This window comes from Platalea leucorodia (assembly GCF_965183815.1).
Source record: "Platalea leucorodia genome assembly, chromosome: 8".
Classification (NCBI taxonomy): Eukaryota; Metazoa; Chordata; class Aves; order Pelecaniformes; family Threskiornithidae; genus Platalea; species Platalea leucorodia.
In genome coordinates, this window is record NC_138830.1 from 18,621,604 (window position 1) to 18,642,485 (window position 20,882).

Here is a 20,882-nt window from a genome sequence, read left to right on the forward strand (position 1 = left end):
TTGACTAAATATTGTTCTCTCTCCAGTCTATAATGCAAGAAGCTAGACTGCATCTTTGAAGTTCCTTTGAGGTTTAGGCTGTAAATGGATTCTAGAATATTAGAAAAAACATTCTGTATGTCCTACACTTCCTACATCCATTTACACTCATTCTTTTTAAAATTAAGGATATTTAGATTTAGAAAAGCATCCATTTTTACTTAAGTTCTCTCTCTATTTATTTCTAAAGTATAATTCTGCAATGATTCTATGTCTGTGACTTTCCATACTGATACTACAAACAGTCTTAGATCCTTAGGAGTCTACCTACATTAAGGATAGTGAAGTCAAATTTAAGTTTGACAATTTATGGAAAGGTCTTTGCTTTTTTTATGCCTATATTCTGCATACAGTGTGTACACTATACCAAACCCACGCAGTTTATGTCACTGCACATTTATTCCGCCATAAGCTCCCAGAACAAAGCAGCTAACTGATGCCACACACGGAAGGGCTGTAACCCAGGAGTCTGACCACTGTGGTGGAACAATGCAGTTCGAGCACAAGTGAAGTGTAGGAGCAGGCTATATGTATTTTGACATGAACTCTGATTTAATTGTGTATGTCATGAGCTGTGTATGGGCCTCATTTTATCTTTTCTGCTGTTCTTTATTTTATTTTCCAGGTATATCTGTTAGAAATATGGGTGATAGGGATATTGTTATGTTCCAGCGTGCTTTAATAGCTTCTAACCAACTATTTTTTTAATTCCATGCAGTTACAGGTGCTAGCCAGAGATTCATGAGTTTTCGTCTTCCTTGTCAAATGTTCCCATTTTCATGTTATGTTTGTCTATACCTGGTATATCACCTTATAGGGTGATCAGAACAGGCATTCAATAATACTTGTATTGCAAATATACAAATAAATACTGTCAAGCTGTGTATGTCTGTTCTTGCAAGGTTCATAAAAAATGCAGCCAAAGGGATTGTCCATCTGTTACCGGTGTAATGCAGTTCATGATCTCTGTGCCTTCTAGCTCTGAAGTAACTTTTAGAAATTAATTTAAACATTTTTCTCCACTGAATTTGATTTTAATATTCCTTGTCATTAAAAAACTTACGGAAATATATTTTTAACTTATCAAAAAGATAGCAGTCCAAAGCATTTGATTATTAGAGACCTAAAAAATGATAGCAGATTAGAGCTCTGGAGGTAGGTCTGTTTCACCAGCCTGCCTTCATTTTGTTAATCAATATAATGAGTGTTTGTTTCCAAACTATATTCTAATTTGTCTTTATATGCATTAAATTCAGATAGGTGTGTACGAAATATGAGCAATGATGTTCTTAGTTGGCAGTTTCTTTCAATTCAGTTTTATTTATTTATCTAGCAGTAGAGCGTTAATATATATTGGTGTATTTTCTCATATAGTAAGAATATTTTTTTTTTTTTAAGGTTTTTTGAATGATTCAGTTACTAAATGCATTGTGGCTCTACGCTTGACTGTGATAGTGAAAGTCAGTACCTGCATGCCTGTGGGAAGCCATTCAGATTACCTCCAGTGTTCGGGGAAAGGAAAATGTATCACCAAACCAGATGAGGTAAGGTGAATTTATCAAGACTTTCCTGTAGTGTGGAAATTCCGTGATAATATAAATGCAGGGTAAATTGTATTTGGTCCTCTGAGTGTGTGCGTACCTTGCTGCTGTGTAATAGGCTTCAAAAGCTCACAGATGTTACTAAATAATAACAATGTATTTATTTGCTTTTCCTAAAAATCAAGCACTTAAAAGTAAGAAAATGACTGATATAAGATGCAAAGATTCATATCCTGCCCTGGCAATAAAAACAATTATTCAAATTAGGTATAAGGTAATGCGTATTGCATCTTACTGTCACTATACAAGAATATTTCTTTGTGAGATGAGGAGCATGTGGTGGGCACTTGGGATGCCCAATCTCCAGACCAGTATGTTCCAGTTTAAGTCTTCAACCTTCTGTTGGTTTTAGGTCTGATTTAATCTAGTACTTATCTCTCTATGTCTCAATAATTGCTTGCTCAGAAATCACTGATCAGTGCAATGGAATTGTCTGAGCACAATTATGAGAAGAAACAGAATGGAGTAATTTGGTAATGTCTGGAAGTTTTCCTGTACGGCTTTCTCCTTTACGTACTACTACATTGAGAGATTACAACAGCGACAGCAATTCCACTGGTCACTGTGAATTTTTCTGTGATCTAGTAACATGAGAAAATAAGAACCAAATGTGTTAAATTTGCAGTGTGTATACTGCTTTTACAAAACCAGACTGGCCTTCTGTGAATGAGATCCCATATTCTTTCTTACCTTCTATACATGTTGATTTTATTTCAGGGATTAAATAATTTACAACACAAATATGCACAGTTAATCTTTGGTTTTATTAATATTCATTTGGGAGATAAAAGCAGTAGTAACTGTTGAGTAAATATTAACAGCTGTGAGCCTGCTGTGAGCATAGAAAATTTGGCATATTTAGGGAATTCACTGTTAGTTCATCTGCTACCATTTTCCGATTTAAATTCTCAATAAGCATGTTTGATAGAAAAATGACGTTTTGAATTGTAACAACAATAATTAAATTGCTGCAGTAATCTATATATGCATGGCAGTGCTAACATCTGGAAGAATTAAGCATCTACTTTATTGCTCAAAAATGAAATTTTAAAACGCTTCAGGTAATGTGTGAACACAATTATTGCAAGACGCGTTTAGAAGTAAGTGCTATTTTACCATACCAGCCGGCTGTTATCCAAATAAATTATTCATTCAGATACAGTGTCCTATTCCATAGTCCAGTTTAGTTTTTCTGCTTCACTATATCTAACATTTTTATATTATAAATTCAGCATCCTGAATTTGATTTATGTAAATATGTTCAAATTTCCTATATATAACAGCATAACAAAATGTCTTCCTTTTTCTATTTTTTGTCAAGTTGAGAGTTAAAGCCTTTGATAAATAGTCTTATTTTCCATTTTTTTATATTGTTTGTCCATTTTTCTGACTCTAATTTCTTTCTCTTATTGCATGTCATATGTCACAAAATAAAAATAAATTACTTCCTGTATCTATGCAGAAGCATTAATACTTTTCTGTATTAAAGAAAATGCATATATGGCCTTTAATAATTACCCATGTTTTATAAATCTTTGACACATGGCAAGTAAAATAAAATAATCTTTGAAAAGAAAGACAAATTGGCATCATGGCAAGAAAGAGGAGGTATTATGTCACTCAAAAAAAGATAAATCAGTACCTGGACATCCCCACCTGTAATCTTGGCATTGAAAGTTTTATGTGTTAAAACTAGAACTGTTTAGTGATAAATGACTGCCTCTCATGCACATGTAGTGTGTTGCTTTCCTTGGAAAATGAATACAAAAATTTAGTGTTTTTCATATCTTTTCACCTATTCTTTCTTTGAACCTAAGAGTAGTAACAGGGAAATTTATTAAGGTAGTGTTTTTGAGGTAACATGCACTAGGCTGTAGTTGACCGACACCCCTGTGGCTGAAGCTGTGGAACATAGAAATCATGTTGAAGCCTGTTTCTGAAGAGGCGTCTATCAATTCATGGTAGTCAAAGAACTGGAATTAGCAGGTTTCTCAATATTTCTTATCTTCAAATAAAATTTTAACTTCAGAAATGTAATTGCTTTTATTTTCACTGTCACAATCTGCTCCTGAAATTTCTAGAACTTGAAGAAATGAGAAATGTCCCCAGCGATCTTCTTGAGTGCCATCAAACCTATGCCAGGTAGCCTGCCAGGCTGGGGTAACTCACTAAAACTTCAGGTACAGGGTTTCCAAATGTAGATAATTTATGTCCAGCTTCCTACTCCAGGGGGAATAAATATGTCATGTTGTCTGTTTGTCCATAATGTTTTTTTTAAATCTGTCAGTTTTCCTTACACTTTAGCCTGTTAGTTACATAATAGAACTTCAGCCAGGAATCTGATTCAGGCCCAGCATAAGCAACATAGGTAAAAACAGAAGGTGCATATTTCATTAAGCAGGGTGGTTTTGCCATTGTTTAACTCATCTTAGGTGAGATATGCCCTAAAATGTCTTGGTGATTTCCCTAACGATGGAGCAAACATCTGCCAAAATTACATGCTTGACATGTACCAACCGTTGTGTTGGTTTCCCACAGGACGCATCTTCTGCACTTCTTTTTGCAGAACTGAAACATTAATTTTCTTTAGGTTTACAACATGCCCTTTGTGTTTTGCTGTTTGTTTTTTATCTATAATTCATTCTGTTTTGCACGATCTGGTCTTGCAGGATGCAAAACAACAACTTAGAAGAAAGCTTATTCAAGGTGTTAGGCCTTTTATGCGAAGAGCTCTGTTGGCTATAGTCATTGCTTCCAGTGCCAAGAAGATTAATGATTGTCTTTGTGTTTTTATGTACTTCATAGTTTTATTCCAAATCTAGTTTAATGTAAAAGAATGTAGTAACACATCTGCTTAATGAGAAAGTTAAATGTGATTAACAATCTGCAGTGATATAAGTGCAGTGGCATACTGTTATCTATGGAGCACATAAAACTATAAACAAATGAGTTCTGGTCTAACCTTGAAGTCTTGGCCAGTTTTTACTCATTCCCTACTGGTATATAACTCAGCTTCTACTCAGCTAGATGCTTTTTATAGAGTGTGGATGTGAAATGGAAAGTTTCAATGGCAGATTTTCTTTTTCAATTATTGTTGCTTTGGAAAGGAACATAAAATTAACCATTTTGAACAAAGCTCTGCGAAGTGAGGTGATGCTGAGTTGAAGTGATGCCTTTTCCTTCCTTTGTGTGAGCTTTGTACCCCTGCTTTGCTGCCATACTTGCCATTCTTCCACAATGGAAGTGGGAATGTGTCAGAAGGATAATACTGGTCTTGGCATCATCACCATATAAATACCACTTTCACATTTATATACTCTTCTTTCCACCAAAATAAGTTGTCCTCAAACCAGTTAGCTGTGAATGGAAGAGAAAAATCTTGGTATTAACCCAAAGAGAGAGATTTGTTTGGTGTGAATTTCTGATTCTGTGTAGGATTTTAAAGTGAACTTTGGCCGTCCATTGAATTTGAGAGCCACAGTTTTACTTACATATGGAGATAAAATTATTTCTTTCACAGATTGCTCTGTTCCGTAACTTTGACTCTGCCATGTAAAATATGGAAGAGCTGACTGTGTAAATATGAAATTTTATTGCTAGAATTAGAACCTTTGAGATTTACACAAAAATAACTGGCCTCTGCCTGCACTGAGAAAAAATGTATTGAACTGAATAGCGATGATTTCCATGTCTTCTATAGGGGCTAGAAGCTTTGGGTTATATTTGATTATATTTGTAGAACGGCTAATTATAAAAATTACAAAAAGCCTCATGTATACCGAAAGGCATGCTCTCCTGCATATGGACTTAGATTCCTCAGTACAATATAGTCCTAAATACAAAATAGGTAATTATCATACAGCAGTGTTTTGCTCAAATATTATAGCAACTCACTGTGAGTTGTAATACCTACTGAAAGTCTTTCTCAGCAAGACAGAGTAGACGTTCATTTTGCTCTGGTCATCTTAACAGCTTCTTTACTATAGTTTAAAAAGAAAAAAGGTGAGCTTTTATGGTGTCTCTAGTCTGAAATTTAGAATCTGATGAGCATGTTATTACTCTGCTTACTTAAAATAGGGAAAAAAGTACTATATTCCAACTACATTTATTATATGATACTTACAGACAATTGGATTGGGTAATAGCAAATTATTTTAAAGAATTTATTTTATTGCCATCCAAATTGATATATGATAGATTTGCACTCCATAATCAAGTAAAATACACAGATGAACTGTCTATTGATAGTGGAGTGTTTTGGAATTCTTAGACAGTGACTTTAATACTAGCATTATGGCAGCGTGTAGTTTCTTCTTGTCTTAGTTTTCCTCAAATATGCTAGTACATGTCATCTATTCAGGAAAAAAATTAATAGTATCATTTGGGAAAAGTGAAGATGACATGCCTAATAAAAACGATGACACCTAATCTTCTCTACAGAAAAACTTGTCTGCATCTCAGAACTGTTACCTGTCGTTAGACATTTCAGTTTGAAGTGTTACAATGCTTTTCTTTTCTGCTTTCAAACCCATTTTGTTAACTACACTTTATAGTAAATTGATCCCTGTATCATACTCTGGGAGAGATATCAATATTATCTGAGCTTTTCTTAACTTTCTATTTCATTAATATTGTTGAGGTAATGACTGATTGTTGCATTGTTTAAATATATTAATACTTACATTATAATAATTAGCTTCCATTGCTTTGAAATGCGATTTTAGTGCAGGCAGAGACATGCTGTTTGCGTCTGTGTGGGCAGTACAGACATTCCCTTCCTCTCCGATGAATGGTTCAAGTAGTGATGTACTTTGCATCTTACTCCCAGATCTAGCATAAAACAACCACAAACCTGAGCCTACCTAACAAACATGGTACCTCCCTGTTCTGACAGGGTTAACTTTGATGAGATGGTGTACTTGGCTCTCTTGCTTAGGGATGTCTTTAGCATCAGATAGAGGTAGATAAGCCTGTTCTCATTTTCAGTGTATATGCAAGGACCAGAAACACATTTAAATGAGATCAAGACTCTGATCTCTTCAAACAAGGTACAGAATCTAGGTACAGGGTTTGTATCTTTCCCCGCGCTCTGTTCATGTCAATTTTAACAAAAACAACTTTTTTCATAGTATGGTCTCTCACTTTGTTCATCCAGAACAGGTGAGTTACTGAGACAGGCAGCAGCCTTGATTTTGTATTAAGTCTGCACTCAACACTCCATTCCAGGAATGATAACAAACACTTTGAGTCAGTAACATCATTTAGTATCAGTAAGAGTTAGAACAGCTGCGAAGGATGCTGCAGGCAGCATATTTATGTGTACTCTTTACCTGGGTCCTGATCCTACATACTCACAATGGTACTGCATGACTCAGATGATATCAGGTGTTGAGGACACCACTAACTTTGAACCACTGATCCCTGTTGTCTTTAGGGACCAAAGTGATCCTTGTGCTGATGTGTTTTCCACCAATGCTGTATGGAAATGTGGAAATACTTACTGTGTATTTAGTTAATTGTTTAGTTCTTAAATAAAAGTGATTATCTGTTGCCCTCTGTTCTTCCCTGTGTAGCTTATATGAATTATCTTCAAAGTAAGTTACTGTGCTATGTGATTATAATAATTTTTGACTATGTTTTGCTTGCCTGTCTTTCCTTTCTGTTGAACTACAGCCTTGTTTGGAAACCTGTCATTACTAATGTGTGAGATATTCAGAGCTGTTTTGTGAAGGGGCTTGGGCAAATACCAGAACATGTATAGACTGTACACTTAGCAGGGACTTCTGGCACTCCAGATAAATAACATACTCATCATTTTGAGTTTTGGAGATGTATAGTATTAATCCTAGTTGAAACTCTACCAGTGTAATATTTTTAAGGAAGAATGAAATCTGGGTTTTACCGAGTAAAGTTTTTTTATTTGCATGAAGATGATTATTTTCTTTTCTACTTAGGTCACAGCTGTTTATTCATATGAAGCAAACACAAGTAAAAAATAGAAGATAAAATACTAACCCCATCTCTTTGTTTCTAGTTCCATGCACATTCTGTGCTTTGCATTACAATGTTTGTGCATGGGACAGCTGTGTTCCAGCCCTTTGGAACACAGTTCCAGGCTTTGAAATGTATGCGAGCGAGTGATGTTGCCATCTAGTGTTTAATGAACAAAGAAAGTAAGATATTTAATCTAAATGTATATTACAGATGAGAAAGCTTTCCTTGCTTCCATTCTTTGAGACTTCCTCGGCAATCTTAGCAACCTAAAAGTTATTTTAAATCCAATCTTAACTATTTTATTACTAACAAAAATGTGCCATGTCATGCCGACTATAGGTATTTAAGATCTTTAACAGGTGTAGTGTTCTTGATCTTTTATTAAGCAGCAAGGTTTGGAGAAAGTAACAGATACGTCCAGAAGAAGACCTATTTTAACAGAATTCAAGGGGTGTGTCACTACTGAAGTACCACTGAAGTGAGCCTCTGGGACGCCAGCCCTGCCCTTTACATAAAGGGTGCATCTTTGAGTAGGATTTTGTTGTGGTAAATCTGCACATTATTTATTCTAACAATTATTCCAGTGTATAAATATAATTTTTGGAATGGAAGAAAAAAATTATAGTGATTTAGACATTAGGGATCTGATCCCAGCCTCCTCGTCTAGATGAAATTCCCTGACATCATGAAAAATTTTAGCTGAAGAATTGGTGCAGGTTTAGTATTTCAAAGAGTAACTTTATGCAGTTGATGTATTTATGGCAGCTACTGTTGTCATGAACAGGAAAACAACAAAAACATCTTTGTTCGGTAGAGTAGTCAATGAAAACATAATCTTTAAAAATTCATTGTGAAGTACATAACCTGTTTGTTTTTAGGCAACTTTTTTCTGCGACTGCGAGGATGAGTATCAGGGTTCCCTGTGTGAAGAATTTGATGCTTGTCAGAGCCAGCCCTGTCAGAACAACGCAACCTGCACTGATGTAGCACAGAAACACGATGGGAACAATTTCACCTGCAGCTGCCCGGCTGGTAGGTTTTGTATTACGCTTTGAATAATGCATTTTTGTTTTAACATTTGGTGCATATCTTTTGCAGAGCAGTGGACTGTGCAACTTCAGATACTAGGAAAGAAGGAAAATACAAAACCAACATAAGGGCAGTTTTTAAAAGGCTGTGGAAATTCTTCACCTGGGAACAATGCCATTGAAAGCACACACCAAACCATAACCTGAGGAATTATTCATAACTAATAGAACTCTACCTACTAAGAAAAGATGACCAAAATTTAGTTTACATCAGCTTTTTCTTCATCTGGTTTTTTCTTTTCAATATAGATTTTAAGTATGCATTATAACTAATCTTTCAATAAACATGCTTGCATTGTAACTAGTAAACTCTTTCCTTCAGTTGCACCAATCAAACGTGAGAAAATTCTCTCCACACTATGCAGTTGTTGGATTGTTCCTCAGAATCAACTTAAATTTTGAAAACTTTTTAAAAATGCACAAACTAATCTGAGTAGTTTGTGGGCTTGATTTATGAACAAGTGTTTGAGTTCTCTGAAGTTATTTTAAGAATATTTGCTTTCAAAATTTGATCAAACAAATATAGACATCTTAATCAAAATTAAACTAAATACAATGGTCATATGATGAAGGGTAAATGAAACGCATGCGGATGGAAGAACCTTACAAAATGGCTATTATAGAAAACTCTGCTATCTGAACCTTACATTTCAAAGACAAACTCAATTATCATAATAGAACAGTAATTTCAATGTGTATTTTCTGAAATTATTTAAAAATAAAAGTTGGCTAAGATTAAGATCAGTAGCAAGTAATTTATTTTGCTTCCTACGAACATTTTACTGTACATTTTCATTACTGTAATGTATTGGCTGATAAATTATGAGATCATTTACTGGTCAGTTGATATTAGAGAGAAAGGGGACTTATCTGAAGGGAAGGAAAAAAAAAAAAAAAAAAAAAGAAAAAGGAAGACGCTTCCAGAATAGGCCCTAAGATCTGAGGACTATAAAAGCTATATCATAAAAAGCAGATGGAGAAATGAACGATTTGGTCAGGTTTCTAATGGTTGTGTCTAAATGGTTATTGAATGGCTTTAATGCTGGGTGGGTGTTTGTGTGCATTAAATGTATATAAAAGGTACGTGTAGCAATACTTCCTTTATTCTGCCCCAAAGCGGGATCAGGGAGTGGGTGTTCTTATATTCCCTTAAAGATGGGAATATTCTTATTCTATACCCTAATGCATGTCAGCACAGACTAGAGAAACTTGTAGCTGCTCTACATTATGTAAGTACCAGCCTGAAAAATGACTGAGCCAGAAGCAGGTGAACGAAGTGATGCTTTAGTGTGGCTGCCATGTACTACCCTTTGTACTGTTTTGTGAACATTGCAGTTCAGAAAATCAGCAATGGCAAATTATTAAGGCCCCTTCATTCTCTCCAAAGGCCAAGACATTTCCTTTTAATTATACTTTCTCTGCCTCTAGGACTTCCATTTTTTCTCTCTTTGCTTAAAGTCACTATAGCAAATGTGCAGCGAGAAAGGGATTTATATTTGGATTTTTATATAATGACCTGGTTTTATACTGCTCTGAAAATATGATGTGATGTTATTATCTGCATGTACTCTATTCTGTTTCATAAATTTGCCAAAGGATTAACTGTCACTTTAACAAGATATGTAAATACAGTTGAATAATGATTTAAATTTGAGAAGAGAAAGATCAGAGTAGAGCAAACTTCAAATGTTTGAACAATCCCTACCATTATTGTCATGTTGAATATGGTTGATTCAGAATTCTTTTGGATTTTGACAAGTAGTTTCTAATTAGAAAAGAAAAAATGTGTTTGTTATGTTTGTGTTTTTTACTTTTATTGATTTAACTATCTTGGAAAATGTTCTACATTAAGTACTGTTAGGCTAAATTTCTTTTTTGAAATTCCCTACCTCAGAAGAAATACAAGAATGATTCTAAAAAAACCTACCCAAATTTAATGAAAACAAAACTTTAATCAGAATATAATTTTAATATAAAATATTCTTCACATACTTCAGAATTCTTGGTTTTAGTTGTGTAAAAAAGCTTTAGGGGGAATACTTATGGTAATTCTGATGTGCTTATTGTAAAGCCTAACAGTGTTTCCACTAGGAAAACTTAATATTTTGAAGTTGTACAGCTCAGTTTTGCAGAGTAACATAAATGTACTTCCCACTTATGTACAAGACTCCAAAGGTGAACGTTACTGCCATTGTTACACTCACATTAAGTCTGTGATATTTTATGCTTCTACTGTGGAGTTACAAATTATAGTGCCTTGATAAAGCAAATGTTACTTTATTTGTGTAGTAATATAAAATCCTAAGGGTTTTTTCGGTTACTATGATTCCAGGTATCTGCATCAAGTGCTTGCCTTTTTTTTTTTTTTTTAAATATATTTGGCCTCTCCATTTTCTTTAAAAGCTCCCTATGAGTTAAAAAAGTAGTCACTATTAGGGACAGGCATTTCAATTGCTTGCTTCAGAAAGTGTTAACACGATTATAGAAAAATTGATACCATGAGATGGCAGGAAACAATGACTAAGATAATGACAATTTCTTGAACAAAATTTATTTCTCTTACATATTTTGGAAATATGTACTTCCATTAATGTCTTTATTGTCTTTTAACTTTGGATTTTATTCTTTCCATTTAAATACTATTTCTCTAAAATGTAATTTATACCTTGTTATTTTCATAATTGTTTCTTCTCCTTGTCTCTAGAACAATTGTTAGCTCCTATTGGGGGAAAAAAGAAAATTCAAAATTCTAAATATTTCCTTCTACAAAGCCCCTCCTACTTCTCATGGTATAAACCAAAGCTTACAATAGATAGAATGAAGTTATTTGGTTTCCATATATGAAGTCTTCCCTTCTGAATGACAGCGTGATCAAGTCCCTCTGTAAATCTTCAGTAAGCCAAATATAGTTAACGTCATTTATTACATTCTAGAACTTGCAAGGTGTGCTTCATGGCCTTAACACTTATGTTTAGGTTTATCTTTTAAGTTTTCAAAAATAATTTTCCTTAATTTTTTTAATAGCAAATATCTTATGTTATTCAGGTGGCTTAATCATTGTTAACTTAAGTGGCTTGTGTTTCTACCCATAATTTTGTTTCCCCAAATTTGTACCCACACATCAAAAAATAGTCAGGAAAACTAGCTGTTTTCATAGAATTATGAATTTCTAGAAAATATTCATTGCATATGGAAAAATTTTTAAAGAAAATGGTAGATAAGAGTTTAATTATCGTAAATGTCTCCATATGCAAGTTTCAGAAACATTTGTATGTGAACAGGATCATGTTTCCCAAATCTTGATAAAAGGAAATGTTACAAACATAAGTATCAGCACAAAATGAATAGGTGTGAAGATTCTTAAAGTGTATCTCACCAGCAAACTGCTTTTTTCCCCCCATGGTGATTGCTTAGCACCTCTTAATTTGTAGCACTTGCAACATATTTGCTATGAAATTCCCAAATCATATTCTCTTTCAGATGGACAAAACATGCCCTATAAATAATAAGAAGATGGGACCTACTTATTGTCGTAAAGCTGACATAAACTATTATTTCTGATGAGTTTTCCCACAAGCTATAATGACAATTGCAGGAAGTCAGATTCTTGTAGCAAGCTTCAGAGCAACGCAATCATTTCTGCCTTTCTGTGCCAACATTCTTTTGGGTACACATTGAATTCCAGTGTAATTTTTACTTGGGAACATTTTGAAGATGGAAAAATGTTTAAATGAGTTAAGCATATTCAATACTGTGTTACGATTCATAAAAATAATCAGCTCAGTGTGAGAACTTGAAAAAATATGAAGCCTATAGATGAAGAAAATCAGTTGATGTAGTCTTCTGTAACACTTTATTGCTGGTTTTGTAAATTTTATGTTAATTTGAGACCAATTAGAATTACAGAACATCACTAGTTATCCAGAGTGAGGCTGATGTCCCTCCAAGTGCTTCAGTTTGGTCCAGAGGAGCTACCTCACGAGAGCACAGTACTGGTTTTCAACCTCATTATTTTTCTCCAGGTTAGGTGATTTATGGGCATTAGTCCAGACACAACAGACAACAAAGTTTCTTTTTTCAGGTTTTGCATTGCAGAAAATGGGATCATAATTTAGCTCTCTATAGCATATAAAAGCAGTAAGGTACACAGAGAGGAAAGTCTTATACATCGTTTTCTATAGTAGTGCTCTAGCAGCTCCAAGTATAACAATCTGTTTTATGGTGACGTCAATAGATTTGAACAGGTATAAGTATTAGCCTGCACAAAAGACTTATAAATGTTAATTTTGATTGCATTAAAAAGAATTATTTAATCAAAATAAGAAGTTTTTTTTTTTCTTTTTCTCCCCTGCATAAGCAAAATCCTAGTCCAGGCATGTCCTCTGTCTCACCTTGGCATCTTTGTCTTAGATACCTGTTCATAGCAGTGTATTAACAGTTTCACCTAGTCATAGCTTACTGGTCTTTAACACCAGCCATTGTGTTAAACATGCTTGTTATGAAAGATATTTACAATTTTATGTAGGGTTCCTTTTGAAAAATAAAATGCCTCTGTGTATAGTGTCTAGTTTCTTCTTCAGTCATGCATCCAAAATAGTTTCTTGAAGTTAAATAAAAATTAGAAAGGGGAATGTGTGGTATTAGTTAAGGAATTTAGGTTTGGAGTGTTTAATCATTTAGATTGTATTTTGTAAGTTTGTTCATTTTTGGGGGATGTGTTATAGACATCAGACATATGGAACAAAGCAAACTTATGGTCAAATAGTACAGTACACACAATCTGTAGCTTGTGAACTTATAGGAGCTTATTTGGAAGAGTTTGCAACTGTGCTGAGCAGTTCTTCACAGCTCCCACTTAAAATAAACACTCTTTTTGAAGCCCAGAAGTAGGAGCAATGGCAGTCATTCAACATATGCACAAATAATTCATAATGTCAAGTCTTGTTTAAAGTCTTGCTAAAGATTATTGACTTGAGATTCAAGATGTGTTTGAAAACCATTCAAAAATTACTTCTTTTTTGGTTATATGGGTGCTGATGAGGATCCAGCACCAACCTCCGTTATACTAGTGCTGTCAGAATATTGCTGCTGGTAAAATACAATTGATACAATCTCTAGATTTCCACTACTTATTTATGTTTCTCCAGTGAAGTATAAGTTCTAATTAAAAATCTCATTTTATAAGAAATTAGAAGACTGTCCTGGATTCTATTTCTTACTTTGGTTAATTTTATTCAAGAAAACGGTTTGAATGACCTAGTAATACATTCAGTGATAAGACCTCATTTTCGCTATATTTTCTGAATGCTGTGTGCTATTTTGTAGGTTACACCGGAGAGCTATGCCAGTCAGAGATTGATCATTGCATCCAGCAGCCATGCCAAAATGGAGGTACCTGCTCATCCAACATCAGTGGATTCAGTTGTCAGTGCCCAGAAGGTAAACAGCAAAGACCTATCTAGTATCTCATACAAATTAGTGTTTTGCGGGGTGTACTTAGTCTAAATTTTCAGTTATATTTATATATATATTTAAATATTTTTAAAGTTGTGCCTTAGGCCATAATTGTAAGCAGAAAAAGAAATCCAGATGAGAAATCTTTGTATAATCAGCAATAGCATATGAAGTATGGTGGGAGCTTAGTGTTCAGTTTATACGTGGTGCAGAAATATTCTCTCATTCTCTGGCACCTCTACGGTAGAAATCAGGCTCCAGCACTGTGAGAAAGGTGAACCTGAGGAGACTTAGGGTGTGGTCTGATTTTTGTGTTGTCCAGTAAATGTGTGAGAAAAAGATGCCTCCTTTGTAGTATTTGCATATTTCTGCATGTGGGTCAGTTGGCTAAAATGTGTGCAAGAGCAATAATTGAAAACTAAAGGAATGATTTCAAACGCCCAAAGTTTTAATTCATTCTCCTTTCTATTTGGACTTATTCCTTTCTCTATATGAAAGCCTTTCAGTGATTCTCATTGGCAAACACTGTAAATGTTAACTATGCGAAATGAGGACACCACAATGCTAAAGCGTATGCTTTCATAACAATTTGCTGACTGGAATGGCAGATGCCTAAATTGCTCATAAAAAAATTATCAGGAGTGAAAGCTCTCAATTATGACACCTTCTATTAGTTATTTATAATTAAGATTAGAACCTTGAACTAATTATATTTCTGTTCGTACTTGATCTTCGGATGTTGTTTTTATTCTGCCAGCACCTTATGCTTGCTCTAAGGGTACAAGTCTTTGATAACGGCTCCAGTAATATATACTTGCTTAATAATGAAGATTATTTGTAATTTCTTTAGACTGATTCCTTGCTTTTCTAGAGTGTAATGCTCTAATGAGTGACCCACTTAACAGCTGTGTTGAAACACACACACTGACATTTTGACAGCAGTGCAGATCTCTCGGAAGAATTTTGAAAATTGTTTGCCTTATAAGTAGTAGCAAAATTCAGTGAGAAAATTATTAGATGTTAGACTTGGTCAATAACTTACTTGCATTTTTCTTAGGAAATCTGTTCAAGGATCTTTAAGGATGCTTTGCAGGAAATGATCTTTCCAATAATAAATGCTTGGAAAAATTACTGCTGGGATTTTTGGTTGTTTTAGAACTGCCATAGTTGTTTCTGTGTGTGGCATACCTTAATTGCTTGCTTCTGATGACCTATTAATGAATATTTTGACCATCTCTCAACTTCTCTCCTACCATCATTTGAGGCACTGGCCATGGGACAGGGTTACTGGTGGGTTGAGGTCCCTAGATGGCCACATCACCCATCCTCTGCTGTGGGCGTGCTGTGGTGCTGCGGCTGGGATACGGTGCTTGTAGCACAGCTCTTCAGTGCCCTGCTAAAAGGCATTTATGGCTTGATTGCTGTGTGGGGTTGTGGCTGTTCTCCTGCTCAAGGAGCTCATGCCAGCGGCAATTAGCCTGTGAACGGGAGGGGGGCAGGCTGCCAGCTCCGCCTGGCCCGCAGGCCCTGGCACAGCCGCAAGCAGCAATGCTGCTCTTGCAAGTGCACCAGCTGGCTGCGCCAAGGGCCTCGTGCCATTTCCCTGTGCCGTGTGGGAGACCTGGAGCACAGGAGAGGAAAACCTTCCCTTCATCTCCTTCCAGAGCTGTTCTTCCCAAAGACAGTGATGGAGAATTATCTGATGTGCCACAGCTTGATGCGGAGCATTCTTATTGATAGCAGCTTTTCTGCTGCAGGAGAACCAAGTTACTTGCACTCTCTTTTCTCAGTTTTACTTGTGTTTGGTTATCTCTGCGTTATGCCACTTGATCCTGCAGTCTTGTTGCCTGCTTTGTTTCTTGAATATTTATCTTCTGCTCCTTTCTTTGCCACTGATCCATATTTGTGTTTGATAAGTTGCCAATTGTTTCTGTTGTGTGCTCTCCTTTAAGTAGGCTTATTTTGGCACTGTCATTGTACTATCTTAGTATTTAGGCTGTATGCTTTGCTCTTTTTCTTTCTGGGCACATTGGTACCATTTTCTCAGTATTCTGGTATTTTTGTTTGTTGGCACTTCTGTTCTTATTATGTGTTACAAACCTGTGCTCCTTTTCTGCTTGGAGTCTTGAGGTTTTCTATAGTTTCTGAACTTTCCTTAAAGATACGATGTGCTTTTTGACCCTTCCAGAGGAAAGAAAAAAAAAAATTACAATTACTTAGCCACTTCAAGAAGTACCTCTCTGCTCATAGACTTTGTTGATACGTAAACATGTTTTTTGGGTCACCTGTCTGACACTTTCTGTGCAGAGTTACCAGTTCAAGGCTCCCAGTATCATTTCCATGTTTCCAAGAACAGCCATGTTATAGAGCAAGGATAGAATTGGGGGAAGAGCTGTTACTCTGATTGCCTATTTATATGTCTGACATGCTCACATGGTATAAATGTTTTCAAAAAGCACTGGGACAACATAAGAAAAAAATTTTACTGAAATATATTTACAACCCTTACTAAAATCAGTTTTCGTACATTGACCTGTATTATTTCCAATGCAGAAAAAGGCTTTGGAGGGGATAGAAAGTTTCAGGCATCACTTTCTGAACTGCCCAGGGTTATTTCCCTTAGAAAGAAGTGTCTTGTACGTACCATGTCTGAATCTCAGTCCCTTGGACATGAGAAATTCATTCTTAAGTTTGCAGGAACAAATGTCATCTTGTGTGCATGGTTGCTGCTCTTGAGTGAGCCTGTGATAACTCAACAGCAGCCCCAAAAGTTCTCCCTGACTCCCTAATAATTACTGTTGTTTCAAAGAGCAAATGCTTCCCATGAAGTTATGTAGCTGTGCTTCCTACTCATGTCCTCACCATAAAGAGGGGAGAGCGTTGGTGCAGAAGTGACACAGTCTGTCTGCAAGGGCCAGTGCTATTGCTCTGGAGCAGCCTAATGGGCATACTGGGTAATAAGGTGTTGCTTTTCCATCTTGTTCTGGAAGTTCACTAATGCCAATGAGCTCAGGAATTCAGATATTTTGTGGAGGGAAAGAAAGGGTTGATGTAATAAAATATATTGTCTAAATTTACTAAAGACTGCATTTCCCATGATTTTTCTTTATTCTTTTGCGGTATTATCCTATCATAGAGGCATATTTTGAGAGCTTTTGTTTGGGTTTTGAAGAGATTTGGTTATTTTTGTAAATACAACAAAGGATAGTTAATTGAAAATTGCAGATGCAATAACTTGCAGATTTGCTATTTTTAGCATGTCCTCAAATTTTCCATTAAAAAAACCCCTACCAAAACCCCATGATACGTTTCTAATTTAAGTGAGGTGTCTTGCTCTGCTCTTATTCTCCTGCTGTGCTTAATAGTAATTGCTTGTTGAGAAGAGGCTTTTCTTTCCGTAGTGCTAATTTAGCACAGTGGGGGAAAGGTAGCCAAGGAGCTTATATATGTGTAAAAACTAAAAGACTGGAGATATAATGTGGTTAGGCAGAAAAGGATAAGAGAAGATGGAAAATATCACAAAGGGAAAAGAAAAAGATGGCAGAAAAAGGAATGAGATGGAGACAATGAGGAATGATCTTGAGATCAGGCATTTCTTTTACAACTGAGATCTGTGGTTCATGAAAGAAGTATGTGATAACTTACAGAAGGTGAGATCTGAGGCACTAAAAAGCAGCCTAGTTCAGATATGAACGTTTCATGATTATTCTTTAGACAATTTTACTGTCTTATGGGTCCTTTAGTAAAGAAAGATTCCATTTTTTGTGTGATGCATTGTAAATTTTAATGTCCAAAATATGTCAGAAAATAAATGGCTATCTGAAGTTGTTGAGTCACTTGTACTAAAGAGAAAACTGGACTTTAAACTCAAATTTATAGCGAAGAGCTTAAGCAATACTAAGGACTGAAGAATTTGTTCAAATTTTTGACTCTTTATTATTGTGAAAAGGATGTTTGGGATGTTGTACTTACAATGGGGTAGGGATCTTTGATCATCATCTTTAAAGTTTCATGATAATAAACATACATTTAGCAAATATTACCTTCAAATGATCATGCAAAGAAATTTCTAGACATTCTAAAAACCTACACGTAGTAAACATCTGTCAACCTGAACATGGATATTTGAAATTTATATTCAGAATGATTCCATAAATACCTGTATCACTCTTAAATATCTCCTCTGATTTTCTTCCACTTATTGTAATGTATAACATACTACTGTATTGACAGCAATATTAATTAAGTTATTAATTTGAGTTGATTGGAGTACAGCTCGTCAGTTTATAAATTTGGTCACTTCATTTTCTTTAAGTTACTGAGAAGCTATGTAAATTCTGAAAGCACCCTGAAGTGGAATTCAATGTACAAATAGTAATTAGAAACATAAAAAAGGTGGTTGGAATAAGTAAATGTAATTACAATAGATGTTTTGGTGGTGGAGAAACTAGTTATCCTTACTGATATAGTTATTAAAGTCATCGAAATCTTTGTCAAAAGTTTAAAAAAAAAGTGTATGGAAATTGTCTGATCATGTGGTGAGGAAATACAAGTCCTGCTAATCTGTTCCTTACACATGCAAATTTTGTAAAGTTGACAGAATGAAAGATTTGGTACTTGTGTGTGTGTATATATATTTGGCATATTTTAAGCACTTGGAGAGCCTTTGTTAATTTTGCTCATAAGATAAAATTAAAATAAATTAGTAGTGGAATATGGTTTTGAATAAAGCCAGATAATGATGAGCAAAGTGGAGATCAGTTATTATAACAAAGAATTAAACTTCTGTTGCAAGATGTTTCTGAAGTTCTGTTACATGTAATTTTAACGTCCTGATGATATGTGTAGATGAACTGCATTCAGTGTTATAGGAAAACATTAACCTTTGATAAAAATAGCAAGCATTCAGCTGGACAACAACATGAAACTGGCTTGGATTCTTGGGATTTTGCTACTTTCTCTATGCGGAGGTCACCTGCTCTGACACAAGTGGCAGAAATCTTTTCATTCAGATTAATGTATTTTTGAAAAATACTCATCAGCAATAATGAATTTCATAGCCACCCTGTAGAAGGAGATAGAGAGAAAACAATGTTATGATTAGGAGTTTAACATAGGTTACTTGAAATTCACATTTTGGGACTGATTTTGTTTTACTATTGACAATTTGATTTGACTAGCTGCAGGTGACTACAGCTAGGCAACACACTGAGCAACAGTGCCCTGAAATACCTGTGGGTATTTCTGGAAATACTGGAAAGCAGCAAATTTGTGAATGCTCTTATTGTGGTTTCTGTGGTTTAAAAAAAACTTTGACAGCTATAGAAGATGCTAAGTTGTGATTCATATGTGTTGATTTGCAATAGCAGCTAGAAAATGTACATTGTCACCATGAATTTTAATTGACTGGGAGAACAGAAGTTATTTGCCTAGATTAAGAATCATTTAAGTTTCAAGGTCTTCACTTTTTCTGGGCTTCATTGTTCATGTAAAAGCCTTTTTCTATAATGTATCTTGCAGATGTGATTCTAACTTCTTTAGGTTTACATACAATAAACCTGTTTATTATCTTGATTCCAGGAAACTAGGTCACACAGCTGTTGTGTATGGAAGATTTCCCAAGGTTACTGGTGATTAGAGAATGCAGAATCCTTCATATTGCCATAAGAGAGTTTAATTTACCTGAAGAACATTTTGTTGTTAATTAAAAATTTTTATGGCTGTTTGGTTTCTGGTACTTTCTGCTAATCTAATGTTTTTACCTGGCATCTTCCCAAATTGCTCCCATTTTTTAATAGACTTCTCCTTAATGCTTTAATGGGTCTAGCCTCTGTTCATCTTTGTCTGTTAAGACTTAGCTAGGTTTTTATTTAGGATTTATTTTTCAATAAAAATCTTAGAACTACATTTTAATGATTTCTTGTTTCCTTATGATGAGTATCTTTTTTCCCTTTACAGAATTCTGGTGAAATTCCATCAGAAATCCTGTATTTCCTCATAAAACAATTTTCTATGGGGAAAATAATAAATTGCCTTTATTTCTTTTAATATTTATCCCTGTATTTCAAATCTAAAGATTTTGTAATCCCTAGTCCTAGAAATTCACAGACTTAATTTTTCACATTTGTGTAATTCTTGGAATTAGGTCTAACATAACATTCAGACAAGTTGGTTGTTCCGCAGACTGTATAAAAAGCAGTTGTACAGTATCTTCAGATAATGTTTAACTTCCTTGATTTGTACATGGCTCTTCTGCTTTCAGTAGCCAAGTAATTAAAATCCCACCATGATGAGAAATCTGGCTTTTATCCAGAACTTTTCTATCTCTGAAAACATTTTCTGATCTAGTTTCCATCATTGCCCTGGAGGACTATAGCAATATATGAAGAATATCACCTGACTTACTACATCTATTCTTCTTGACAACTAGCCAAATGGTCTGATCCATCTAAGCACAAATATTGTATTGTGGTTTTTAGCAGTATAAATCTTTTCTAATATTGCATTTCCCCTTTACCTTCCATGTTATTCCTTTGGTAAATTTTGCATTCAGATCTTTCAAATCACCAGTAGTCTTTACATTTCAGCCATGTCCCTGTTACACCAATAATGAACTAGATGCAGGGTTGGGGTTGTGTTAGCTGGCTGAAAACAATTCAGGGGATATTTATCCGCAGACAAATAATCCTGATTTTTTTTTTTTCTA

General features: G+C 34.9%; 1 protein-coding gene across 1 annotated transcript in view; it reads left to right on the plus strand.

Moving 5' to 3' along the window:
- DNER (delta/notch like EGF repeat containing) overlaps positions 1-20,882 on the plus strand; it is a gene marked incomplete at both ends in the record, with an annotated part of 135,224 nt that overhangs the window by 81,415 nt on the left and 32,927 nt on the right. The window contains 3 exons of the mRNA XM_082319371.1: positions 1,438-1,583; positions 8,513-8,666; positions 14,048-14,161. Of these exons, the coding sequence (XP_082175497.1) occupies positions 1,438-1,583; positions 8,513-8,666; positions 14,048-14,161 (414 nt within the window). The remainder of the gene's footprint in view (positions 1-1,437; positions 1,584-8,512; positions 8,667-14,047; positions 14,162-20,882) is intronic.